The sequence below is a fragment of the Lepus europaeus genome, chromosome 18 (assembly GCF_033115175.1).
Source record: "Lepus europaeus isolate LE1 chromosome 18, mLepTim1.pri, whole genome shotgun sequence".
In the NCBI taxonomy this organism is placed as follows: domain Eukaryota; kingdom Metazoa; phylum Chordata; class Mammalia; order Lagomorpha; family Leporidae; genus Lepus; species Lepus europaeus.
In genome coordinates, this window is record NC_084844.1 from 41,739,781 (window position 1) to 41,759,383 (window position 19,603).

Genomic DNA, 19,603 nt, shown 5'->3' on the forward strand with positions numbered 1-19,603 from the left:
ACAATATTTACTTCACTTGTTTGATGCCTTTACTTCATCTTTTTTTTTTTTTTTTAAAAAAAGATTTATTTATTTATTTGAAAGTAAGAGTTACACAGAGAGAGAAGGAGAAATAGAGAGAGAGAGGTCTTCCATCCGTTGGTTCACACTCCAGATGGTTGCAACGGCCGGAGCTGCACCGATCAGAAGCCAGGAGCCAGGAGCTTCTTCCCAGTCTCCCACATGGGTACAGGGGTGCAAGAACCTGGGCCATCTTCCACTGTTCTCCCAGGCCATGGCAGAGAGTTGGAGCAGCTGGGATTCCAACAGGTGCCCATATGGGATGCTAGTGATGAGGGCCGGGTCTTTCACCCTCTGCACCACAGCGCCAGCTCCTCATCTTTTATTTTTAATCATTATGTTTTTGTTAGCTGATAGTTTTTAATGCCAGTTTCTTAATTTTAAGTTAGTTTTAGTTTTTCATTGGCAAAGCAGTTAGAAAAAGCAATATTTTTTTAAAATAAGTCATCCAGTTATGATTTGAAGGGCAGAATTAGAGAGAGAGCGATCTTCCATCCATTGGTTTACTCTTCAAATAGCTGCAACTTCTGGGGCTGGGCAAGGCTAAAGCCATTAGCCTGAAACTCCATTTAGGTCTCCCATGTGGGTAGCAAGGACCCAAGCACTTGGACCATTTTCCACTGCTTTCCAGGGTTCATTAGCAGGGAGCTGGATAGGAAGTGGAGCAGCAGGAACTTGAATCAGTGCCCATATAGGATGCTGGCATCAGTGTTACAGTTCCCGGCTTAACCCACTGCACCACAGTGCTGTCCTTTGAACCTGGAAGATAATTCTTTTCTTCTCTATTAAGTCATATAATGTGTGTTTTATAGATAGTGGAGATACCTGTCAGTTTTCTAACATTTAGTATATGTTAATATAGCAATTATATATTTATAATTATACTACTTATGCTACTTAAGACCAGAAATGTATTAAACCAAGTTCTACATAGCTTTTGTGACTTTTTAGCAGCTAAACTCTGGAGGAGAATGTCAGTCATGTTGTTTTGGAGGCTTGTAAATCTTCCCTAGGTTTTTGTGTAGCTTAGTATTAATGGGTGACTTGATGATGTTTTGGCATTCTGTGAGCTCATCACCATATTAAAACCTTTAAAAGAGCTACTTAGGGGTTAGATTCAGCTATGATGGAAACTTTGTAAGTCCATTTTTAATTGTCTTTTACACTGGAAGTTGTAGTGGAGAATTCGCTCTGAATATTGTTAACATAGTGTATGTTACATTTCCTTTGTGGGACCTTTACTTGTCTCATTTGTGTTGTCTTAAACCTATTTGGTTGCAAACCCACAGAACTATTTTTGCTTTGCGTGGCTAGCCAGCCTCAGGGCTGATTGGCTGTCCACCACCAGGGCAAGAAAAAATGTTGTTGCAGCAAGTGTCTTCAGCCAGTGGGTAATTTACAGGTTTGCCTGGGACTCTTTAAAATACGATTTGTAGGTACTAGACACCTCGGTATGGTAGAGTAGAAAGAGCATGACTTGGAGTAGACTGTTTTGGGCACTGTGAAGCCTTGCTAAGTTGTTTGGCTTCTTCCAGCCTCACTATGAACCCTGCATAGTCACCTCTCAAAACTGTGAAGATTTAATGGGTTGGTGAACACATTGGACCACTGATACCACATCAAATAAGAAAAAATTCACTCAGTAGTAAAGTCTGCATTTATTATTTATTTTTCTGGTTGTATGTCCATATAGCCTTTTTTTTTTTTTTTAATGTTTATTCTTTGATTTCCATCTACTTGAAAGGCAGAACAACAGAGAGGGGAGAGGAAGAAAAAGAGAGAGGTAAGGGGAGAGATATCTTCCATCTGCTGGTTTATTTCTCAAATGCCTGCAACAACTAAGGCTGAGCCAGAAGTGCCATCTGTGTATCCTACATGGGTGGTAGCAGCCCAAGTACTTGAGCCATCATTTACAACCTCCCAGGATGCATCAGCAGGAAGCTGGATCCTAATTGGAGTAGCCAGGATTTGAATTGGCACTCCGACATGGAATGTGGATGTCTCAACTAGTAGATTCACCTGCAGTGCCACATGCTGGCCTCTATTTTATTTTATTTATTAGAGAGGCAGTGAAAGAAAGAGAGGAGGAACCTTCCATCTACCTGTTCACTCCCTAGATGTCCACAACATCTGGGGCTGGGAAAGGCCGCAGTCAGGAGCCTGGGACTCAGTCCCTGTCTCCCACATGGTGGCAGAGACTCAAGTACTTCACCCGTCACCTAAGGCCTTCCAGGCCATGCATTAGCAGGAAGCTGGAATTGGAACTGGAGGTGGGTCTTGAACCCAGGGACTCTGCTGGGGAATGTGGGTGTTTCTAGTGGTGTCTTAACTGCTGTGCCAAATCCTCACCCCTGTATTTCAAAATTAGTTTTATTAAAGCCAAGAAAATGAACTTAATTAAGTACAGTATTGGTTTAAAAATGACTGAGCTTTACGTTATGGACTACTTCCGGAAGAAGAAAATGACCCCCAGGTAGTATCAAGTTTGAAATGGCGGTGTTTGGGCTTCTGTGTAGAAGGGACCACATTTACAGCAAGCATACAGGAGGCGTGTGTAGAAGTGGTTTCTGCCTTACATAGTCCCCTTGGTGTTTTGTACTCACATACTTCCTTTTTTTTTTATGGTTCTGAAACAAAAACAAAACACAGACTCTGCGACTGCTGAAGGAGCTTTTGAATTCTTTCTAAAGAGGAAGCTGACTTTACCTAACCAGCGTACTTCCTGTGTATGTTACATCCGTTAAAGGGTGAGACAGGAGTCGGTGGTATAGTGCTCGGCTGTAGAGTTTCCTCTTCGTAGTGGGGTTTGAAATGTGTTAAAGCGCTGTGACACAGGGTCTTCCTTTCGTCTGTTATCTGTAACGTGGGGACACATCAACTGTGTAGAAACAGCTTCTGCTTCAGTAGTCCTGGGTGATGTCTGAGATTCGGGAATTCTAACTGTATCTCAGGTGACAACTCAATATCATAAGACATTATCTCCCTGGGTCTTTTGAAAAGTCCTTAAAACATATGTCGCTAACTTTATGTTTTTCAAAATGTGCTTTATCTTTTAATTCCAGTTTCTACAAATATTAAGAAAAAAATTTATTTACTTATTTGAGAGGCAGAGAGAAATAGACAGAGCCCTTCTGCTGGTTTATTCCCCAGATGCCTGCAGCAGCCAGGGCTGGGTCAGGTGAATGTAGGAGCCAGGAACTCCTTCCGGGTCTCCCACATGGGTGGCAGGACCAGGGTACTTGGGCCATTGTCTGCTGCCTCGCGGGTGCATTCACAGGAAGCTGGAACAGAAATGGAGGCAGGCCTCGTTCTCAGGTCCTGTAGAGGATGAGGGTGTCCCAGGTGGCCTCTTAACTCCCTGTGCCATCATACCTTTTATGTTTACATGGTTGTGAGCATTTCTGGGAGATAATGTTTTGCTTTTTACATTTTTTTAAAAAAGACTTACTTATTTATTTGGAAGGCAGAGTTACACAGAGGTAAAGGCAGAGAGAGAGGTATTCTGTTTTCTGGTTCACTTCCCAAATGGCTGCAATGGCTGGAGCTGGGCCAGTCTGAAGCCAGGAACCAGGAGCTCCTTCTGAGTCTCCCATGTGGGTGAAGGGGACCAAGGAGTTGGGCCATCTTCTGCTGCTTTCCCATAGCAGAGAGCTGGAACAGAAGTGGACAGCCAGGATTCATATGGATGCTGGCATTGCAGGCAGTGGCTCTACCCGCTGTGCCACAGCACCAGCCCTGACAAAATGAATTTTATTATCTGAATTGTTACATACTATATAGACAACCTGTCTGTTTTCCAGATATGTGTGAGATGTAGAGCTTTCCAGCCATCTTTTCTAACAGGACTTCTGGGCACTGTGACTTTAGGGCAGTGCTGCCCACGGGATGGGCTGCAGAATTACGAGTGTGCTTGTGAAAGATGAGAACTCCACCTGTGAGCTCCTCCTGCTCCTGGAATCCAACTCTGCCTTCTGAGTTATAGCAAGCAGCTGACAGTTACTTATGTGAGAGGCAGAGTTAAAGACAGAGAGAGGGGGAACAGGGAGAGAGAGGTTCGCCATCTACTGTTCACTCCCCAAATAGCCGCAATGGCCAGGGCTGGACTAAGGCAAAGCCAAGAGCCGGGAGCTTATCTGGGTCTCCCATGTGGGTGCAGTGCCCAAGGACTTGGGCCATCTTCCAGTGCTTTCCAGGTACATTAGCAGGGAGCTGGATCAAAAGTAGAGCAGCTGGGACTTGAACTGACAACCAGAGAATTTTATTTTTAAAGATTTACTTATTGATTTATTTGAAAGGAAGAGTTACAGAGAGAGAGAGAGAGAGAGAGAGAGAGAATCTTCCATCTCCTGGGTCATGGGTCACTCCTCAAATGGCTGCAAAGGCCAGTTCTGGCCCAGGAGCCAGGAGCTTCAGTTACGAAGGATGGGGGCTTTTAGAATGTTAAGATGTTAGCCGGCGCCGTGGCTCAACATGCTAATCCTCTGCCTTGCAACGCCAGCACACCGGGTTCTAGTCCCGGTTGGGGCGCCGGATTCTGTCCCAGTTGCCCCTCTTCCAGGCCAGCTCTCTGCTGTGGCCCAGGAGTGCAGTGGAGGATGGCCCAGGTGCTTGGGCCCTGCACCTGCATGGGAGACCAGGATAAGCAGCTGGCTCCTGGCTTCAGATCAGCGCGGTGCGCCGGCCGCAGCGGCCATTGGAGGGTGAACCAATGGCAAAGGAAGACCTTTCTCTCTGTCCACTCTGCCTGTCAAAAAAAAAAAAAAAAAATCAATGGTAAGATGTTAGTCATATGGTACAGTTTCAGTTAAATAGGATGAGTAAATTCCAGAGAGCTAACATACAAGGTACAGCAGTTGTTAATACTACATTGTAGGGGGCTGGTGCTATTGAGTAGTGGACTAAGCCTCTGCCTGGGGTACTGGCATCCCACACGGGCACTAGTTCAAGTCCCGGCTACTCCTCTTCCACTCTAGCTCTCTGCTATGGCTGGGAAAGCAGTAGAAGATGGCCATAGTGCTTGGGCCCATGTGGGAGACCTGACAGAAGCTTCTGGCTCCTGGCTTTGGTTTGGCCCAGCTCCAGTCATTGCAGTCATTTGGGGAGTGAACCAGTGGATGGAAGACCTTTCTGTCTCTCCCTCTCTCTGTTTGTAGCCCTGCCTCTCAAATAAATAAGTAACATCTTTTTTAAAAAAAAAAAATACTCTATTGTATGGGGCTGGTGCTGTGGTGCAGTAGGTTAATCCTCCGCCTGTGGCACTGGCATCCCATATGAGCACCGATTCTAGTCCCGGGTGCTCTTCTCGAAAGAAGAGTTGGATGGAATGCAGCTCTCTGCTATGGCCCGGGAGTGCAGTGGAGGATGGCTCAAGTGCTTGGGCCCTGTACCCGCATGGGAGACCTGGAGGAAGCACCTGGCTCCTGGCTTGGGAATCAGCACAGCTCCAGCTGTAGCAGCCATTTAGGGGGTGAGCCAACGGAAGGAAGATCTTTCTCTGTCTCTCCCTCTCACTGTCTATAACTCTGCCTCTCAAATAAATAAATAAAAAATCTTAAAAAAAAAAAACTCTATTGTGTACTTGGAATTTGTTAAGTGTTCCAAACCACACATATTCAAGAATGCAACCATGTGAACAGATGGATATGTTAATTAGCTTGGCTGTAATAATTACTTCACTATGTGTAAGTGTGTCGAAATGTTTCTTATACCCTAACTATATATAATTTCAATTTAAAAGTTTAAAAATTATGTGGTGCCTTTTGGTTATTATTAATGGTACCTGTGGATTAACCTTTTCTACAGATATTGATTTTGAGTTTTCATGTTATTTTTCTTTTTAGATCAGAGAGAGTGCATCACAGACGAGGGGTGTCCTCAGACAACATTTTAATGACTTAAAGGGAACCCTTGGGAAGCTCCTGGATGAGCGACTGGCGACCCTGTTGCAAGAGGTGGATGCCATTGAACAGGAGACCATTAAACCCCTGGACGACTGCCAGAAACTCATTGAGCAAGGAGTTACCACTGCGGAGGACTTGGTCCGAGAAGGTGGGGGCCAGGGAGCCCAGTAAATGTGGTTCTTTCAGATGAAGCTTTGTTAATTTCTTAGAATGCCAGCAGGCTTCTTGCCATCTATGGGGTGCTTAGGATGTGGCCACTATGGGTTAGTTTCTAGTATGGACTAATGGCAGGTACACAGTGACAGATCCTCGGGTAAATGCATTAGAAGTGTTCATTATAATCATTTACAAAACACAAAGGAGTAAGAAATTTTTCTCAAGTTATTCCATGATGATAGTAACTGATTCGCTGTTGAGAGAATGATTTTAAGGTCATTTTGAGTCTGTTTAAAATATATGTTTATCTCACAGTGTTCATGATTCATAGAATTTAATGCCATCGTTCCTTTCAGAAGGTTAAAAAATGTAATTGACATCACTTCTGAAATTGTAGTTGTTAGATTTTCCTGTTTTTAGCTTGTGATATTAGTTAAGTCATGTGTAGATCTTGCTTGCTGCTTTCTTGCACATATACCTTCCTTCAGCATTTCTTTTTTGAAGATTTATCAATTTATTTGAAAGAGTTACACAGAAAGAAGAAGAGACAGAGAGACAGAGAGATCTCCCATCTGCTGGTTCACTCCCCTAATGGCTGCAATGGCCTGGGTTGGGCCAGGCCAAAACCAGGATTCAGGAGCTTTTTTCTGGATTTCCCATGTGGGTGCAGAGGCTCAAGCACTTCGGCTATCCTCTGCTGCTTTCCCAGGTGCATTAGCAGGGGGCTGGATCAGAAGTGGGACAGCCTGGTCTGGAACTGGTACCCATATGGCATGCTGGCATTGCAGGCAGCGGCTTTACCCAGTACTTCAGAATGCTGGTTCCCCCTTCAACTTTTTTTTTTTTTTTTTTTTTTTAAGATTTATTTATTTGAAAGGCAGAGAGAAGGGGAGACAGAGAGATCTTTGATTTGCTGGTTTCCTCTCAGTGTTGGCATCCCTGAGTGCTCTACTCTCTGCTACTTGCTAAATGGCCGCAGTGGCTGGGTCTGAGCCAGGCCAAACCCAGGAGCCAAGAGCTTCCTCTGGATCTCTCACCTGGGCGGCAGGGGCCCAAGTACTTGGGCCACCATTCATTGCTTTCCCAAGTGCATTAGAAGGGAGCTGGATAGGAAGTGAAGCAGCCGGGACTCAAACCAACTCCCATGTGGGATCCCGGCCCCCAACATTGGTTTTTCTCAAGTCCAGTTTGGGGTTCATGCCCAGCAGCGGAGACATATAAGCCAAGAAAGATGTGAGAACTTCTGGGAACACAGAGGAGGAAGTGTTTCACTCTGTCTGGAGAAGTGCTGATAGCTTCCTGTAGGAGGAATTCCACAGGTGCTCAAAGAAATTCCTGAGGTAGACAGGAAACAGAGGGGGGAACAGTGTCCTTCCAAGCGGAGGTCACAGCGTGTGTGGAGTGAATGGCATCTAGTGAAGTAGTTGAAGTTGCACACTTCCTGAATCGTATCTGGATTTTTTAAATTTATTTTTATTTTTTTATTTTTGACAGAGTAGACAGTGAGAGAGAGAAACAGAAAGGTCTTCCTTTGCCATTGGTTCACCCTCCAATGGCCGCCGCGGCCGGTGCACCGCGCTGATCCGATGGCAGGAGCCAGGTGCTTCTCCTGCTCTCCCATGGGGTGCAGGGCCCAAGCACTTGGGCCATCCTCCACTGCACTCCCGGGCCATAGCAGAGAGCTGACCTGGAAGAGGGGCAACCGGGATAGAATCCGGCGCCCTGACCGGGACTAGAACCCGGTGCGCTGGCGCTGCAAGGCGGGGATTAGCCTGTTGAGCCACGGCGCCAGCCCTATATCTGCATTTTTTACAAATGAGCCCGCCTGCACTTTGGAAACTATATTTTCCATTGTGAGGCTGGGGGCATGAAACACTGATTTGAAACTTGCCGCGGTAGTCACTAAGCAAATGGTAAAGGCAGTGGCCACTGGAGATGAGGCAGGGCTAGCTTTGAGAGATTTTTCAGAGGTAGAATTATTGATGATTTTACTGATGGCTGACTTTATTTGTTATTATTATTATTATTATTATTTTTTTTTTTTTTTGACAGTGAGAGAGAGAGAGACAGAGAGAAAGGTCTTCCTTTTGCCGTTGGTTCACCCTCCAATGGCCGCCGCGGTAGTGCGCTGCGGCCGGCGCACCGCGCTGATCCGATGGCAGGAGCCAGGTGCTTCTCCTGGTCTCCCATGGGGTGCAGGGCCCAAGGACTTGGGCCATCCTCCACTGCACTCCCTGGCCACAGCAGAGAGCTGGCCTGGAAGAGGGGCAACCGGGACAGGATCGGTGCCCCGACCGGGACTAGAACCCGGTGTGCCGGCGCCGCAAGGCGGAGGATTAGCCTAGTGAGCCGCGGCGCCGGCCTATTTGTTATTATTTTTAATTGATATTTATTAATTACATATTTACAGAGTATGGCTGATTATTGGTGATCTCCTCATTAAGGATGTATGAGAAAAGGAAGGATTTGAGATGACCAAAACTAATGTTGTTTTACGAATGGGTGTGAAGTGGTGCTGTTTCCTAAGATAGGAAACCGAGGTGGGGAGGCTTTCTTGGGTGGTTAGGTGCTTGGTTTTGGTGATGTTGAGTTTGAGGTGTTTAAGGTGGAAACATGGACATGAGAAAGAGCAATCATGCCTGGAGAGGTCAGTACACAGTGAATGGCATGTGCATCAAATCTGAATCCACGGAATGAGGAGAATCATGAGGGTGCCATGTAATGTAAGAAGAGCACGTGGCAGAGAGTAGGGCACTCAGGAATGCCAACACTGGGAGGATTAGAGGGGGGAGCCAGGGAGAGAGACCAGATACAACCCGTTCTGCAAGGTGAGTGCTGTGAGTGACACAGCATGAAAAGTGTGGATGCTCAGGGTGTGTCACTCCAGCTGGAAATCCATCCTCCTTTAGCCCCACGTACAATCTGACACTAGTGTTATTTTTCCAAGCAGATTACATTTTTGTGTTATCTTCAGTGAGAAGTGTTTGTCACTGAGTATAGGAGTGGCCTTGAGAAAATCCTCTTCTTAGCAGTTCCACCGAATGGCTTTTCCTAGAGGCTTTGCATTTGGCAGCAAACACAGAGACAGTGCTGCATGGGTCGGGGCATACCCATCACCTGAGGACTGAGAAGTGTTTATTTTACAAAGTAAATCCTGGGAGCCAGTGTCGTGGCACAGCAGGTTAAGCTGCCACTCACATCCCATACGAGTGCCGGTTCAAGTCCTGACTGTTCCACTCTATCCAGCTCCCTGCTAATGGCCTGGGAAAGCAATGGAGGCTGGCCCAAGTCCTTGTGCTCCTATGTCTGCGTGGGAGACCAAGATAAAGCTCCTGGCTCCTGGCTTCAGCCTGGCCCCAGCCCTGGCCCTTGCAGCCAATTGGAGAGTGATCAAAGATCTCTTTGTCTCTCTCTGTCTTTTCCCCTCTCTCTTTAACTTTGACTTTCAAATTAAAAAAAAAAAAAAGTAAATCTATGAGGCACATACATGTTTATTAACGTATTTTATGCTTGAGTTTTTTGTATTTCAAAAATATTTGTTGTTTCAAACTCTTTTCCCCCTTCTCCTCACACGGTATAAAAGGTAGTTTGTGGGGGCCGGCATTTGGATCAGCAGGTTAAGCTGCCACTTGGGACACTGACGTTCCATGGCACAGTACTCAGTCCTGGCTCCTCTGCTTCTGACTCAGCTCCCTGCTGATGGATCCTGGGAGGCAGCAGATGACAGCTCATGTACTTGGGCCACTGCCAACCGTGAGGGAGACCCCAGTGGAGTTCTGGGCTCTGGCATTTGGGGAGTGATTCAGTGGATAGTAGATCTCTCTTGGCCGGCGCTGTGGCTCACTAGGCTAATCCTCTGCCTGCGGCGCCAGCACACCGGGTTCTAGTCCCTGTTGGGGTTCCGGTTCTGTCCCGGTTGTTCCTCTTCCAGTCCAGCTCTCTGCTGTGGCCCAGGAAGGCAGTGGAGGATGGCCCAAGTGCTTGGGCCCTGCACCCGCATGGGAGACCAGAAGGAAGCACCTGGCTCCTGGCTTCGGATTGGCGCAGCACGCCAGCCGTAGCGGCCGTTTCGGGGGTGAACCAACGGAAGGAAGACCTTTCTCTCTGTCTCTCTCTCTCTCTCACTGTCCACTCTGCCTGTCAAAAAAAAAAAAAAAAAAAAAGGAAAGAAAAAAAAGATCTTTCTTGCTCTTGATCCGCTTTTTGCTCAGATAAAAAATAATAATAAATTGCTTAAAAAGCTGATTTATGGAATCTTGAGGATTTTAAAAAAATCTACTTGAAAGAGAGAGAGAGAAAATCTTTAGTCTGTTTGTTCACTTTCCAAATGGCCACAATGGCCTAAGCTAGGCCAGGCCGAAGCCAGGAGCCCAGAGCTCCATCTGAGTCTCCCACATGGGTTGTAGGAGGCTCTGCTGCTTTCCCAGGAGCATTAATAAGAAGCTGAATTGGAAGCAGAGCAGCCAAGGTTCAAACCCGTGCACCTTATGAGATGTTGGAGTCACAGGCAGTGGATTAACCTGCTGTGCCAGAACACTGGCCCCGTTTTTGAGAATTTTGAGATGTGTCCAGTTTGTCTCTGTTTTAATTTTGAAAGATCATATGGTTTCAGCTTGAATAACTAGAGCACATTTAGGTGGAAAGAATTCTGACTGCTCCTTAGGACTGTGCAAGGACAAGGAAATTGGTCATTATGCTTCTGTATAGCACTTCTTATTCTGTTGAGTATTTTCTAAGCTAATATATAATATTCTTTTAGGAAAACATAACTCCCTCTTTTGGCTTGTTAAGACCTGGGGCCCTGTTGATCTGGCCAATATAGTATTTTGTGAGGTTCTTGTTGGAATTGATAAAGATTCTGTAGGATGTTTGGGAAAAATCCCTGGATCTGCTGCTTTTGAGCAAAATAGGTCAACAAACCAGATTTGCTTTGTGTAGAGCAAAATCATTCATCGCTGGCAAAATGTTGCCTTATATGCCCCCTCTTCTCTTGGGCTTAACGTAATCATTTCTAAAATAGCTTTTCCTTTCACTATTTGGAAATTTAACTGGTATCAGTTAAGAATTGTTTGCAAGAAAACCAGAGCCCCGCATAAACACAAGTTGTCTTGATTATAACATGACCATTTCCCAGTGTTCTAATTCTCTTGTTCTTGATTGTAGGTGAGGTTGCCATTCTTGGTGGTATAGGAGAGCAGAATGAGAAACTGTGGAGTTTTACCAAAAAGGCTGCACACATCCAGCTGGACAGGTAGAAGAGTTTGTGCCTTTTAGACTGACTTAAAAACTATTGCTTCTCTGCCTTTTGACTAAGATCAAGTATAAGCTATCTGTACCCTCCTTTTTTTTTTTTAATTTTAAATTTAAAAAAATTTTGTTTTTTTTTTTTTGACAGGCAGAGTGGACAGTAAGAGAGAGAGACAGAGAGAAAGGTCTTCCTTTGCCGTTGGTTCACCCTCCAATGGCTGCCGTGGCCAGCACGCTGCGGCCAGCACACCGCGGCCAGCGCACCGCGCCGATCTGAAGGCAGGAGCCAGATGCTTCTCCTGGTCTCCCATGGGGTGCAGGGCCCAAGCACTTGGGCCATCCTCCACTGCACTCCCTGGGCCATAGCAGAGAGCTGGCCTGGAAGAGGGGCAACCGGGACAGGATCGGTGCCCCGACCGGGACTAGAACCTGGTGTGCCGGCACCGCAAGGCGGAGGATTAGCCTGTTGAGCCACGGCGCCGGCCTTTTTTTTTTTTTTTTTTTTTTTTTTTAACATAATTTAATTTATTTGAAAGGCAGAGCCACATAGAGCCAGAGAGAGAGAGAAAGAGAGAGGTCTTCTATCCTCTGGTTCATTCCCCAATTGGCCACAGCAGCCGGAGCTGTGCAGGTCACAAGAGCTAGGAGCTTTTCTCGGGTCTGCCACATGAGTGCAAGTGCCCAAGGACTTGGGACATCCTCCACTGCTTTCCCAGGCCATAGCAGAGAGCTGGATCAGAAGTGGAGCAGCCAGGACTTGAACTGGCGGCCACATGGCATGCCGGCGCTGCAGATAGTGGCCCCACCCACTATGCCACAGCACTGGCCCCTCTCTCCTCCCTTTTAAAGATTCTGATTACAAAGAAGAAAGAGTATATTTCTCAAAGTTTTTTTTTTTTTTAAGATTTATTTATTTGAAAGGCAGAGTGATAAACAGAGAAAGATTGTTTTAAATATTTATTTTATTTGAAAAGCAGAGTGACAGAGACAGATATCTCCCATCTGCTGTTTCACTCCCAAATGGCTACCATAGGCAGGGCTGGGCCAGGCTGAAACCTGGATCTTGGAACTCCATTCGGGTCTCCAACATGGGTGGCAGTGACTCAAGTCCTTGACCCATCATCTCATGCTTCCCAGGTACAGTAGCAGAAAGCTAGATTCCAAGCAGAGTAGCTGAAACTCAAACTGGCACCCTGTTAGCAGATGTAAGTGTCTCAAACAGTGGTTAAGCTGATGCCGCACAATACCCATCCCAAAACTAGATCTTTTCATATAAATTATGGTCCTGCCAATTTTTTGTTTTGCTTATACTTATTTAGGAAGGTAATTTTTTTAAAAAATATTTATTTACTTAAGGGGCAAAATTACACACAGAGAAATGGAGAGACAGAAAAAGAGAGAGAGAGAGAGGTCCTCCATCCACTGGTTCATTTCTCAAATGGCTGCAGCAGCCGGAGCTGAGCCAATCCAAAGCCAGGAGCTTCTTCCGAGTCTCCCATGTGGGTGCAGGGGCCCAAGCACTTGGGCTATCTTCTACTGCTTTCCGAGGCCACCAGCAGACACCAGCCAGGACTTGAACCGGCGCCCATATGGGATCCCAGCACCACAGGCGGATACCTAACCTACTGTGCCATGTGCTGGCCCCCAAGAGAATCTTTTTTTCTTTTTTAAAGATTTATTTTATTTATTTGAAAGGCAGCATTGGAGAGGGACATGGAGAGACAGGGGGGTGGGGGGGATGAGAATCTTCCGTCTTCCATCTGCTGGTTCACTCTCCAGATGGTTACAAGCCAGGAGCCAGGAGCTTCCTTCAGGTCTCCCACATGGATGTAGGGGCCCAAGCAATTGGCCCATATTCTGCTGCTTTCCCTGGCATATTAACAAGGAGCTGGATTGGAAATGGAAGAACTGGGGATAGAACTGGTGCCCATATGGGATGGCGGCACTGGAGGTGGCAGCTTTAACAGCTATAGTATCAACACCAGTCCCGGGAAGGGAATCGTTAAGTAACATCTTACAAAGTCTTCACTGCCATTAGAATTATTTACTGGGGTTTCAGTGTCCTTCTTGCATGTGACTTAGCTAAAATATTCCTGCTTGGGCAGGCGTTGTGGTGCAGTGGGATGGGCTGCCACCTGGGATGCCTCCTCTTCCCATCTGCTTTCCTGCTTAATTCAACTGGAAAGCACCAGATAATGGCTTACACACTTGGGGTTGCTGCTACCCACATGGCAAACCTGGATGACTCCTGGTTTTGTTCTGACCCAGCGCTGGCTGTATTGTCAGCATCAGGGGAATGAGCTAGGAGATGGGAAGATATTTGCCCTGTCTCTGTCTCTGTTTCTCTCTCATTCTCTCCTCCTTCTTTTTCTCTCTCCCTTTCTCTCCCTCTCTCCCTACCTCTTTCTCTCTGCTTCTTTGTCACTCTGCCTTGCAAATAAATAAATCAATAAATTAAATAACAAAGTAAAATATTCCTTCTGTTTTTAACTCTCAGTTAAAAGTCTCATAAGCACATGGACTTTGTTTCCTCAGCTTGCCAGAAGTGCCTTCACTGGTTGATGTACCTTGTTTATCTGCTCAGTTGGATGACTCAATTCTTAACATAGTGAAAGACCACATTTTTAAGCATGGAACAGTAGCATCTCGCCCACCAGTACAGATAGAAGAACTAATAGAGAAACCTGGAGGCATCATAGTCCGCTGGTGTAAGGTATGTAATTCAGAACTGAAGGGCTTCAGCATTATAGATTTGACATTTGGGAGCAAACGTAACAAATTCAGGACTCTTCTCATTTCTTTTAAAAAAGTTATTCAATTAATTTGAGAGAAAGAGGGCTTTCATCCCCTAATTCACTTTCCAAATACTCACAGTGGGCTGGGGCTGAGCCATGGCTAAAGCTGGGAGCCAGGAACACGATCCAGGTCCGCCACATGGGTGGGAGAAATCCAGTTACTTGAGCTGTGACTGCTGCTTACCAGGGTCTGTGCTGGCAGGAAGCTGGGCCAGGAGCCAGAGCAGGGTGCCACGTGAAGGTGCTCCAGTGTGTGATGGGGGGTCTTGGCTGCTAAGAGAAACAGCAGCTCTCCATTTCTGTATACATTAAAGTGAAACATTGACAGTGGATATAGAAGGCAGTAATGTTTCCTGTTCAATGTAGAACTAGTACCTTTGAATAAGGTTGTTTTTTAAATTTTATTTATTTTATTTGAAAGAGTTACAAAGAGAAAAAGAGAGAGAGAGATTTTTCCATGCTTTGGTTCACTCTTCAAATGGCCATAACACCTGGAGCTGGGCCAGGCTGAAACTTGGAGCCAGGTCTCCCATGTGGGTGCATCAGCTCAAGCACTTGGGTCATCTTCTGCTTCTTTCCCAGGCACTTTAGCAGGGAGCTGAATTGGAAGTGGAGCAGCTGGGAATCGAATTTGCTACCCATATGGGGTGCCAGCACTGCATGCAGCAGCTTAACCCTCTATGCCATTGTGCCAGCCCCTGAAATAAGATTATTAAAGTAAGGTTTCATTACACTTACCATTGCCAAGGATTTATGTGTTAAATCATATTATGTATATGAGTTACCATATTTTAAATAGAAACTTTGTCTTCATTGACCTTAGCATCTTTTTTTTTTTTTTTAAGGATTTATTTATTTATTTGAAAGGCAGAGTTACAGAGAGACAGAAGCAGAGAGAGAAAGATCTTCCATTTGCTGGTTCACTCCCCAAATGGCCACAGTGGCCAGAGCTGGGCCGATCCAAAGCCAGGAGGTTCTTCCAGGTCTCCCACACGGGTGCAGGGGCCCAGAGACTTGGGACATCTTCTACTGTTTTCTCAGGCCACAGCAGAGAGCTGGATCTGAAGTGGAGTAGCCAGACCTTGAACTACTATCCATAAGGAATGTCAACACTACAGGTGGCAGCTTTACCTGCTATGGCGCAGCACCGGCCCCAGCATATTTTTTTTTTTAAGATTTATTTTATGTATTTTGAAATATTTTTTTTTCTTTTTTTTTTTTACAGGCAGAGTGGACAGTGAGAGAGAGACAGAGAGAAAGGTCCTCCTTTTGCCGTTGGTTCACCCTCCAATGGCCGCCGCGGTAGGCGCGTTGTGGCCGGCGCACCACGCCGATCTGATGGCAGGAGCCAGGTGCTTCTCCTGGTCTCCCATGGGGTGCAGGGCCCAAGCACTTGGGCCATCCTCCACTGCCTTCCCAGGCCACAGCAGAGAGCTGGCCTGGAAGAGGGGCAACCAGGATAGAATCTGGTGCCCCAATCGGTGCCGCAAGGCGGAGGATTAGCCTGTTAAGCCAATGCTGTGACATAGTGGATAAAACTGCCGCCTGCAGTGCCAACATCCCATATGGGCACCGGTTTGCATCCCAGCTGCTCCTCTTCTGATCCAGCTCTCTGCTATGGCATGGGAAAGCAGTAGACTATGCCCCAAGTCTTTGGGCCCCTGCACCCGCATGGGAGACCCAAAAGAAGCTCCTGACTCTTGGCTTCTGATTGGCGGAGCTCCAGCCATTGTGGCAAATTGGGGAGTGAACCAGTGGATGAAAGACCTTTCTCTCTCTCTGCCTCTCCTCTCTCCGTGTAACTCTGCCTTTCAAACAAATAAATAAATGTTTAAAAAAAAAAAGATTTATTTATTTATTTGAAAGGCCGAGTTACAGAGAGCTAGAGAGAGAGAGAGAGAGAGAGAGAGAGAGAGAAAGATCTTCCATACTTTGGTTCACTCCACAAATGGCCACAACTGGTGGAGTTGGACTGATCTGAAGCCAGAAGCCAGCAGCCTCTTCTGGGTCTCCCTTGTAGGTGCAGGGGCCCAAGGACTTGAGCTGTCTTCTACTGCTTTTCCAGGCACATTAGTAGGGAATTGGATTATAAGTAGAGCAGCCAGAACTTGAACTGGTTCCCATATGGGATGCTGGCACTGCAGGTGGTGGCTCTACTGCTGTGCCACAGTGCTGGCCCCATAAATATGTCATAAATAAATAAAAGTGGAGCAGCCAGAAGGCAAACCATTGCTCGTAAGGGATGCTGATGTTGTAGGCAGTGACTGTATCTGCTACACCACAATGCCAGCCCCCATATTATGGGCTATTTGTATTTCTTATTTTATAGAATGCTTATTTATATCATTTGCCCATTTTTCTATTGGTTGTCTCTCACTTTTAGGAATCTTATATGTTCTGTATAGTAATTCTCTCGTATGTGTATGAGATAATTATGGGATATGTATCCTTGGATTTTAATTATTGTTTAGAAAAATGCTAGTTTTTCAGAGGAAGTAAAGTTTTCTTTCTTTTTCATTTATTTATTTATTTTAAGATTTATTTGTTGTTTGAAAGTCAGAGTTACACAGAGAGAGGAGAGGCAGAGACAGAGAGAGAGAGAGAGAGAGAGAAAGAGAGGTCTTCCATCTGATGGTTCACTCCCCAATTGGCTGCAACGGCCGGAGGTGCACCGATCCGAAGCCAGGAGCCAGGAGCTTCTTCTGGGTCTCCCACGTGGGTGCAGGGGCCCAAGGACTTGGGCCATCTTCTAGTGCTTTCCCAGGCCAAAGCAGAGAGCTGGATCGGAAGTAGAGCAGCCAGGTCTCGAACCAGCGCCCATATGGGATGCTGGTGCTTCAGGCCAGGATGTTAACCTACTGTGCCACAGAACCGGCCCATCTTCTTTTTTTAAAAATATTTATTTATTTTAAAGACAGAGGGTGAGTGAATGATGAGCAAGAGACAGAGATAGAAAGAGATCTTCTAGCTGGTGGTTCGCTCCTCAAATGCTCATGACAGCTAGACCTGGGCCAGCCCGAAAACAAGCGTCTGGACCTCCATCCAGTTCTCCCACTTGGCCGGCAGGAACCCAAATACTTGGGCCATCATCCTCTGCCTTCCCAGGTACATTAGCAAGAGGCTGGATAGGAAGTGGAAGAGCCAGGACTTGAACCAGGCATTGTGATATGGGATGCCAGTGCCCCATGTGGCTTAACCTTAATACTGTGCCACAATGCTGGCCCCAGCAAAGCTTTTAAAATCTGACTAGAAGGTAGAACTCATGGGCCAATAAAGAAATGAAGGGTAGTAGTCATGCAGATTTCCTGTGGTGTTCCCAAGAACAGCCCATATTCAGTACATGGGCCTGTATTCAGTACATTGTCCCTTTCAGAGTTCTTAAACAGTGGTGCTGAGAGAAGTTATTATTTGTTTTTAAATTAACATAAAGCCTTTTTCCGTAGGTGGACGATGACTTCACAGCCCAAGATTACAGGCTTCAGTTCCGTAAATGTACTTCGAATCATTTTGAGGACGTGTATGTTGGTTCTGAAACGGAATTCATTGTACTGCACATAGACCCCAATGTGGATTACCAGTTCAGGGTCTGCGCCCGAGGAGACGGCCGACAGGAGTGGAGCCCTTGGAGTGTCCCCCAGACGGGCCATTCTACCCTAGTGCCTCATGGTATGTGGCTACCGTCTCCCTCCTGAAGCTTTGTTGCCTGCTGTGTCAAGGCCAGCATACTGAAAACCTTATCCTTTCCTTTTATTTTTTATAAATTGTGTTGGAGAGACAGAGACAGGCAAAGACAGATACAGAAATCTCCCATCTGTTGGTTCATTCTCTAAATGCCTGGGTGCCACATCCAGAAAATTAATTCAGGGCTCTTACAAGTGTGACAGGGACCCACTTTCTGAGGCATCAGCTGCTACTTCCCAGGGTATGCATTTACTGGAAGCCGAAATTGGGAGCAGAGCTGGGACTCAAACCCAGGCCCTCTGATATGGGATGAGCATGTCCCACACAGCCTCTTGACTCTGCCCCAAATGCTGCCCCCTGAAGCTTTTTCTAATAAATCCTGAATTGGTGAAAACACATGGAACATGTAATTTTATTCAAATTTCTTTGTTTTCTTTCTTTCTTTTTTTTTTTTTTTTTTTGACAGGCGGAGTGGATAGTGAGAGAGAGACAGAGAGAAAGGTCTTCCTTTGCCATTGGATCACCCTCCAGTGGCCGCTGCGGCCAGCGCATCTCGCTGATCCGAAGCCAGAAGCCAGGTGCTTCTCCTGGTCTCCCATGCGGGTGCAGGGCCCAAGCACTTGGGCCATCTTCCACTGCCTTCCCGGGCCATAGCAGAGAGCTGGCCTGGAAGAGGGGCAACCGGGATAGAATCCGGCGCCCCAACCGGGACTAGAACCCGGTGTGCCGGCGCCGCAAGGTGGAGGATTAGCCTGTTAAGCCACGGCGCCGGCCAAATTTCTTTGTTTTCATTAGTTCTTCAGAGTCTGGAAATAATGCTCAACAGTATTCTCAGTATCACCTAAAACCAAAGATTGAAAATATTGCATGTGATACTGATTTTTCAACATTTTTTAAAAAGATTTATTTTATTTATTTGAAAGACAGAGTTACAGAGAGAGGTAGAGACAGAAATAGAGGTCTTCCATTCTCTGGTTCACTCTCCAGATGGCTGCAACAACTGGTGCTCTGCTTATCTGAAGCCAGGAGCCAGGAGCTTCCTCCGCGTCTCCCACGTGGGTGCAAGGGCCTAAAGCCTTGGACCATCTTCCACTGCTTTCCCAAGCCACAGCAGAGAGCTGGATCAGAAGTGGAGCAGCTGGGACTCGAACTGGTGCTCATATGGGATTCTGGCACTGTAGGCGGCAGCTATACGCGTCATGCCACAGTGCTGACTCCAGGCAGTTTCTTTCTTTATTTTTTTTAAAGATTATTTATTTATTTATTTGAGAGGTAGAATTACGGATAGTGAGAGGGAGAGACAGAGAAAAAGGTTCCTGGTCTCCCATTCAGGTGCAGGGGCCCAAGGACTTGGGCCATCTTCTACTGCTTTCCCAAGCTATAGCAGAGAGCTGGCCTGGAAGAGGAGCAGCCGGGACTAGAACCGGCGCCCATATGGGATGTCGGCGCCGAGGCGGAGGATTAACCTACTGTGCCATAGTGCCAGCCCCAAGGCTTCAGGCATTTTCTTAAAACACTTACTATTTGAAACTGGTCTCTCTCCTGCATTAATTTTTAAATATGTAGATTCATTTCTTAATTAGTTCTTAGTCAAATTGTAATAAGCTCGACTATATTTGAACCATGATTTTATTAGGTAGGAGAAAACACTGGTTTGATTTTTCTGTGCCTTAATTGTACAAGAATGTATGAAAATTTGTTTTGTAATTGTTGGCACTGACCTTGGCACCTTGTTCCACTTCATTTCACTGAGCTTCCCCTATA

The 19,603-nt window shown here is 46.2% G+C and overlaps 1 protein-coding gene across 1 annotated transcript in view; it reads left to right on the plus strand.

The window, feature by feature from the left end:
- CRLF3 (cytokine receptor like factor 3) overlaps nucleotides 1–19,603 on the plus strand; it is a 41,206-nt gene that overhangs the window by 12,698 nt on the left and 8,905 nt on the right. Inside the window, exons 2-5 of the mRNA XM_062174811.1 lie at nucleotides 5,901–6,108; nucleotides 11,280–11,367; nucleotides 13,899–14,076; nucleotides 17,602–17,824. Coding sequence (XP_062030795.1) covers nucleotides 5,901–6,108; nucleotides 11,280–11,367; nucleotides 13,899–14,076; nucleotides 17,602–17,824 — 697 coding nt within the window. The remainder of the gene's footprint in view (nucleotides 1–5,900; nucleotides 6,109–11,279; nucleotides 11,368–13,898; nucleotides 14,077–17,601; nucleotides 17,825–19,603) is intronic.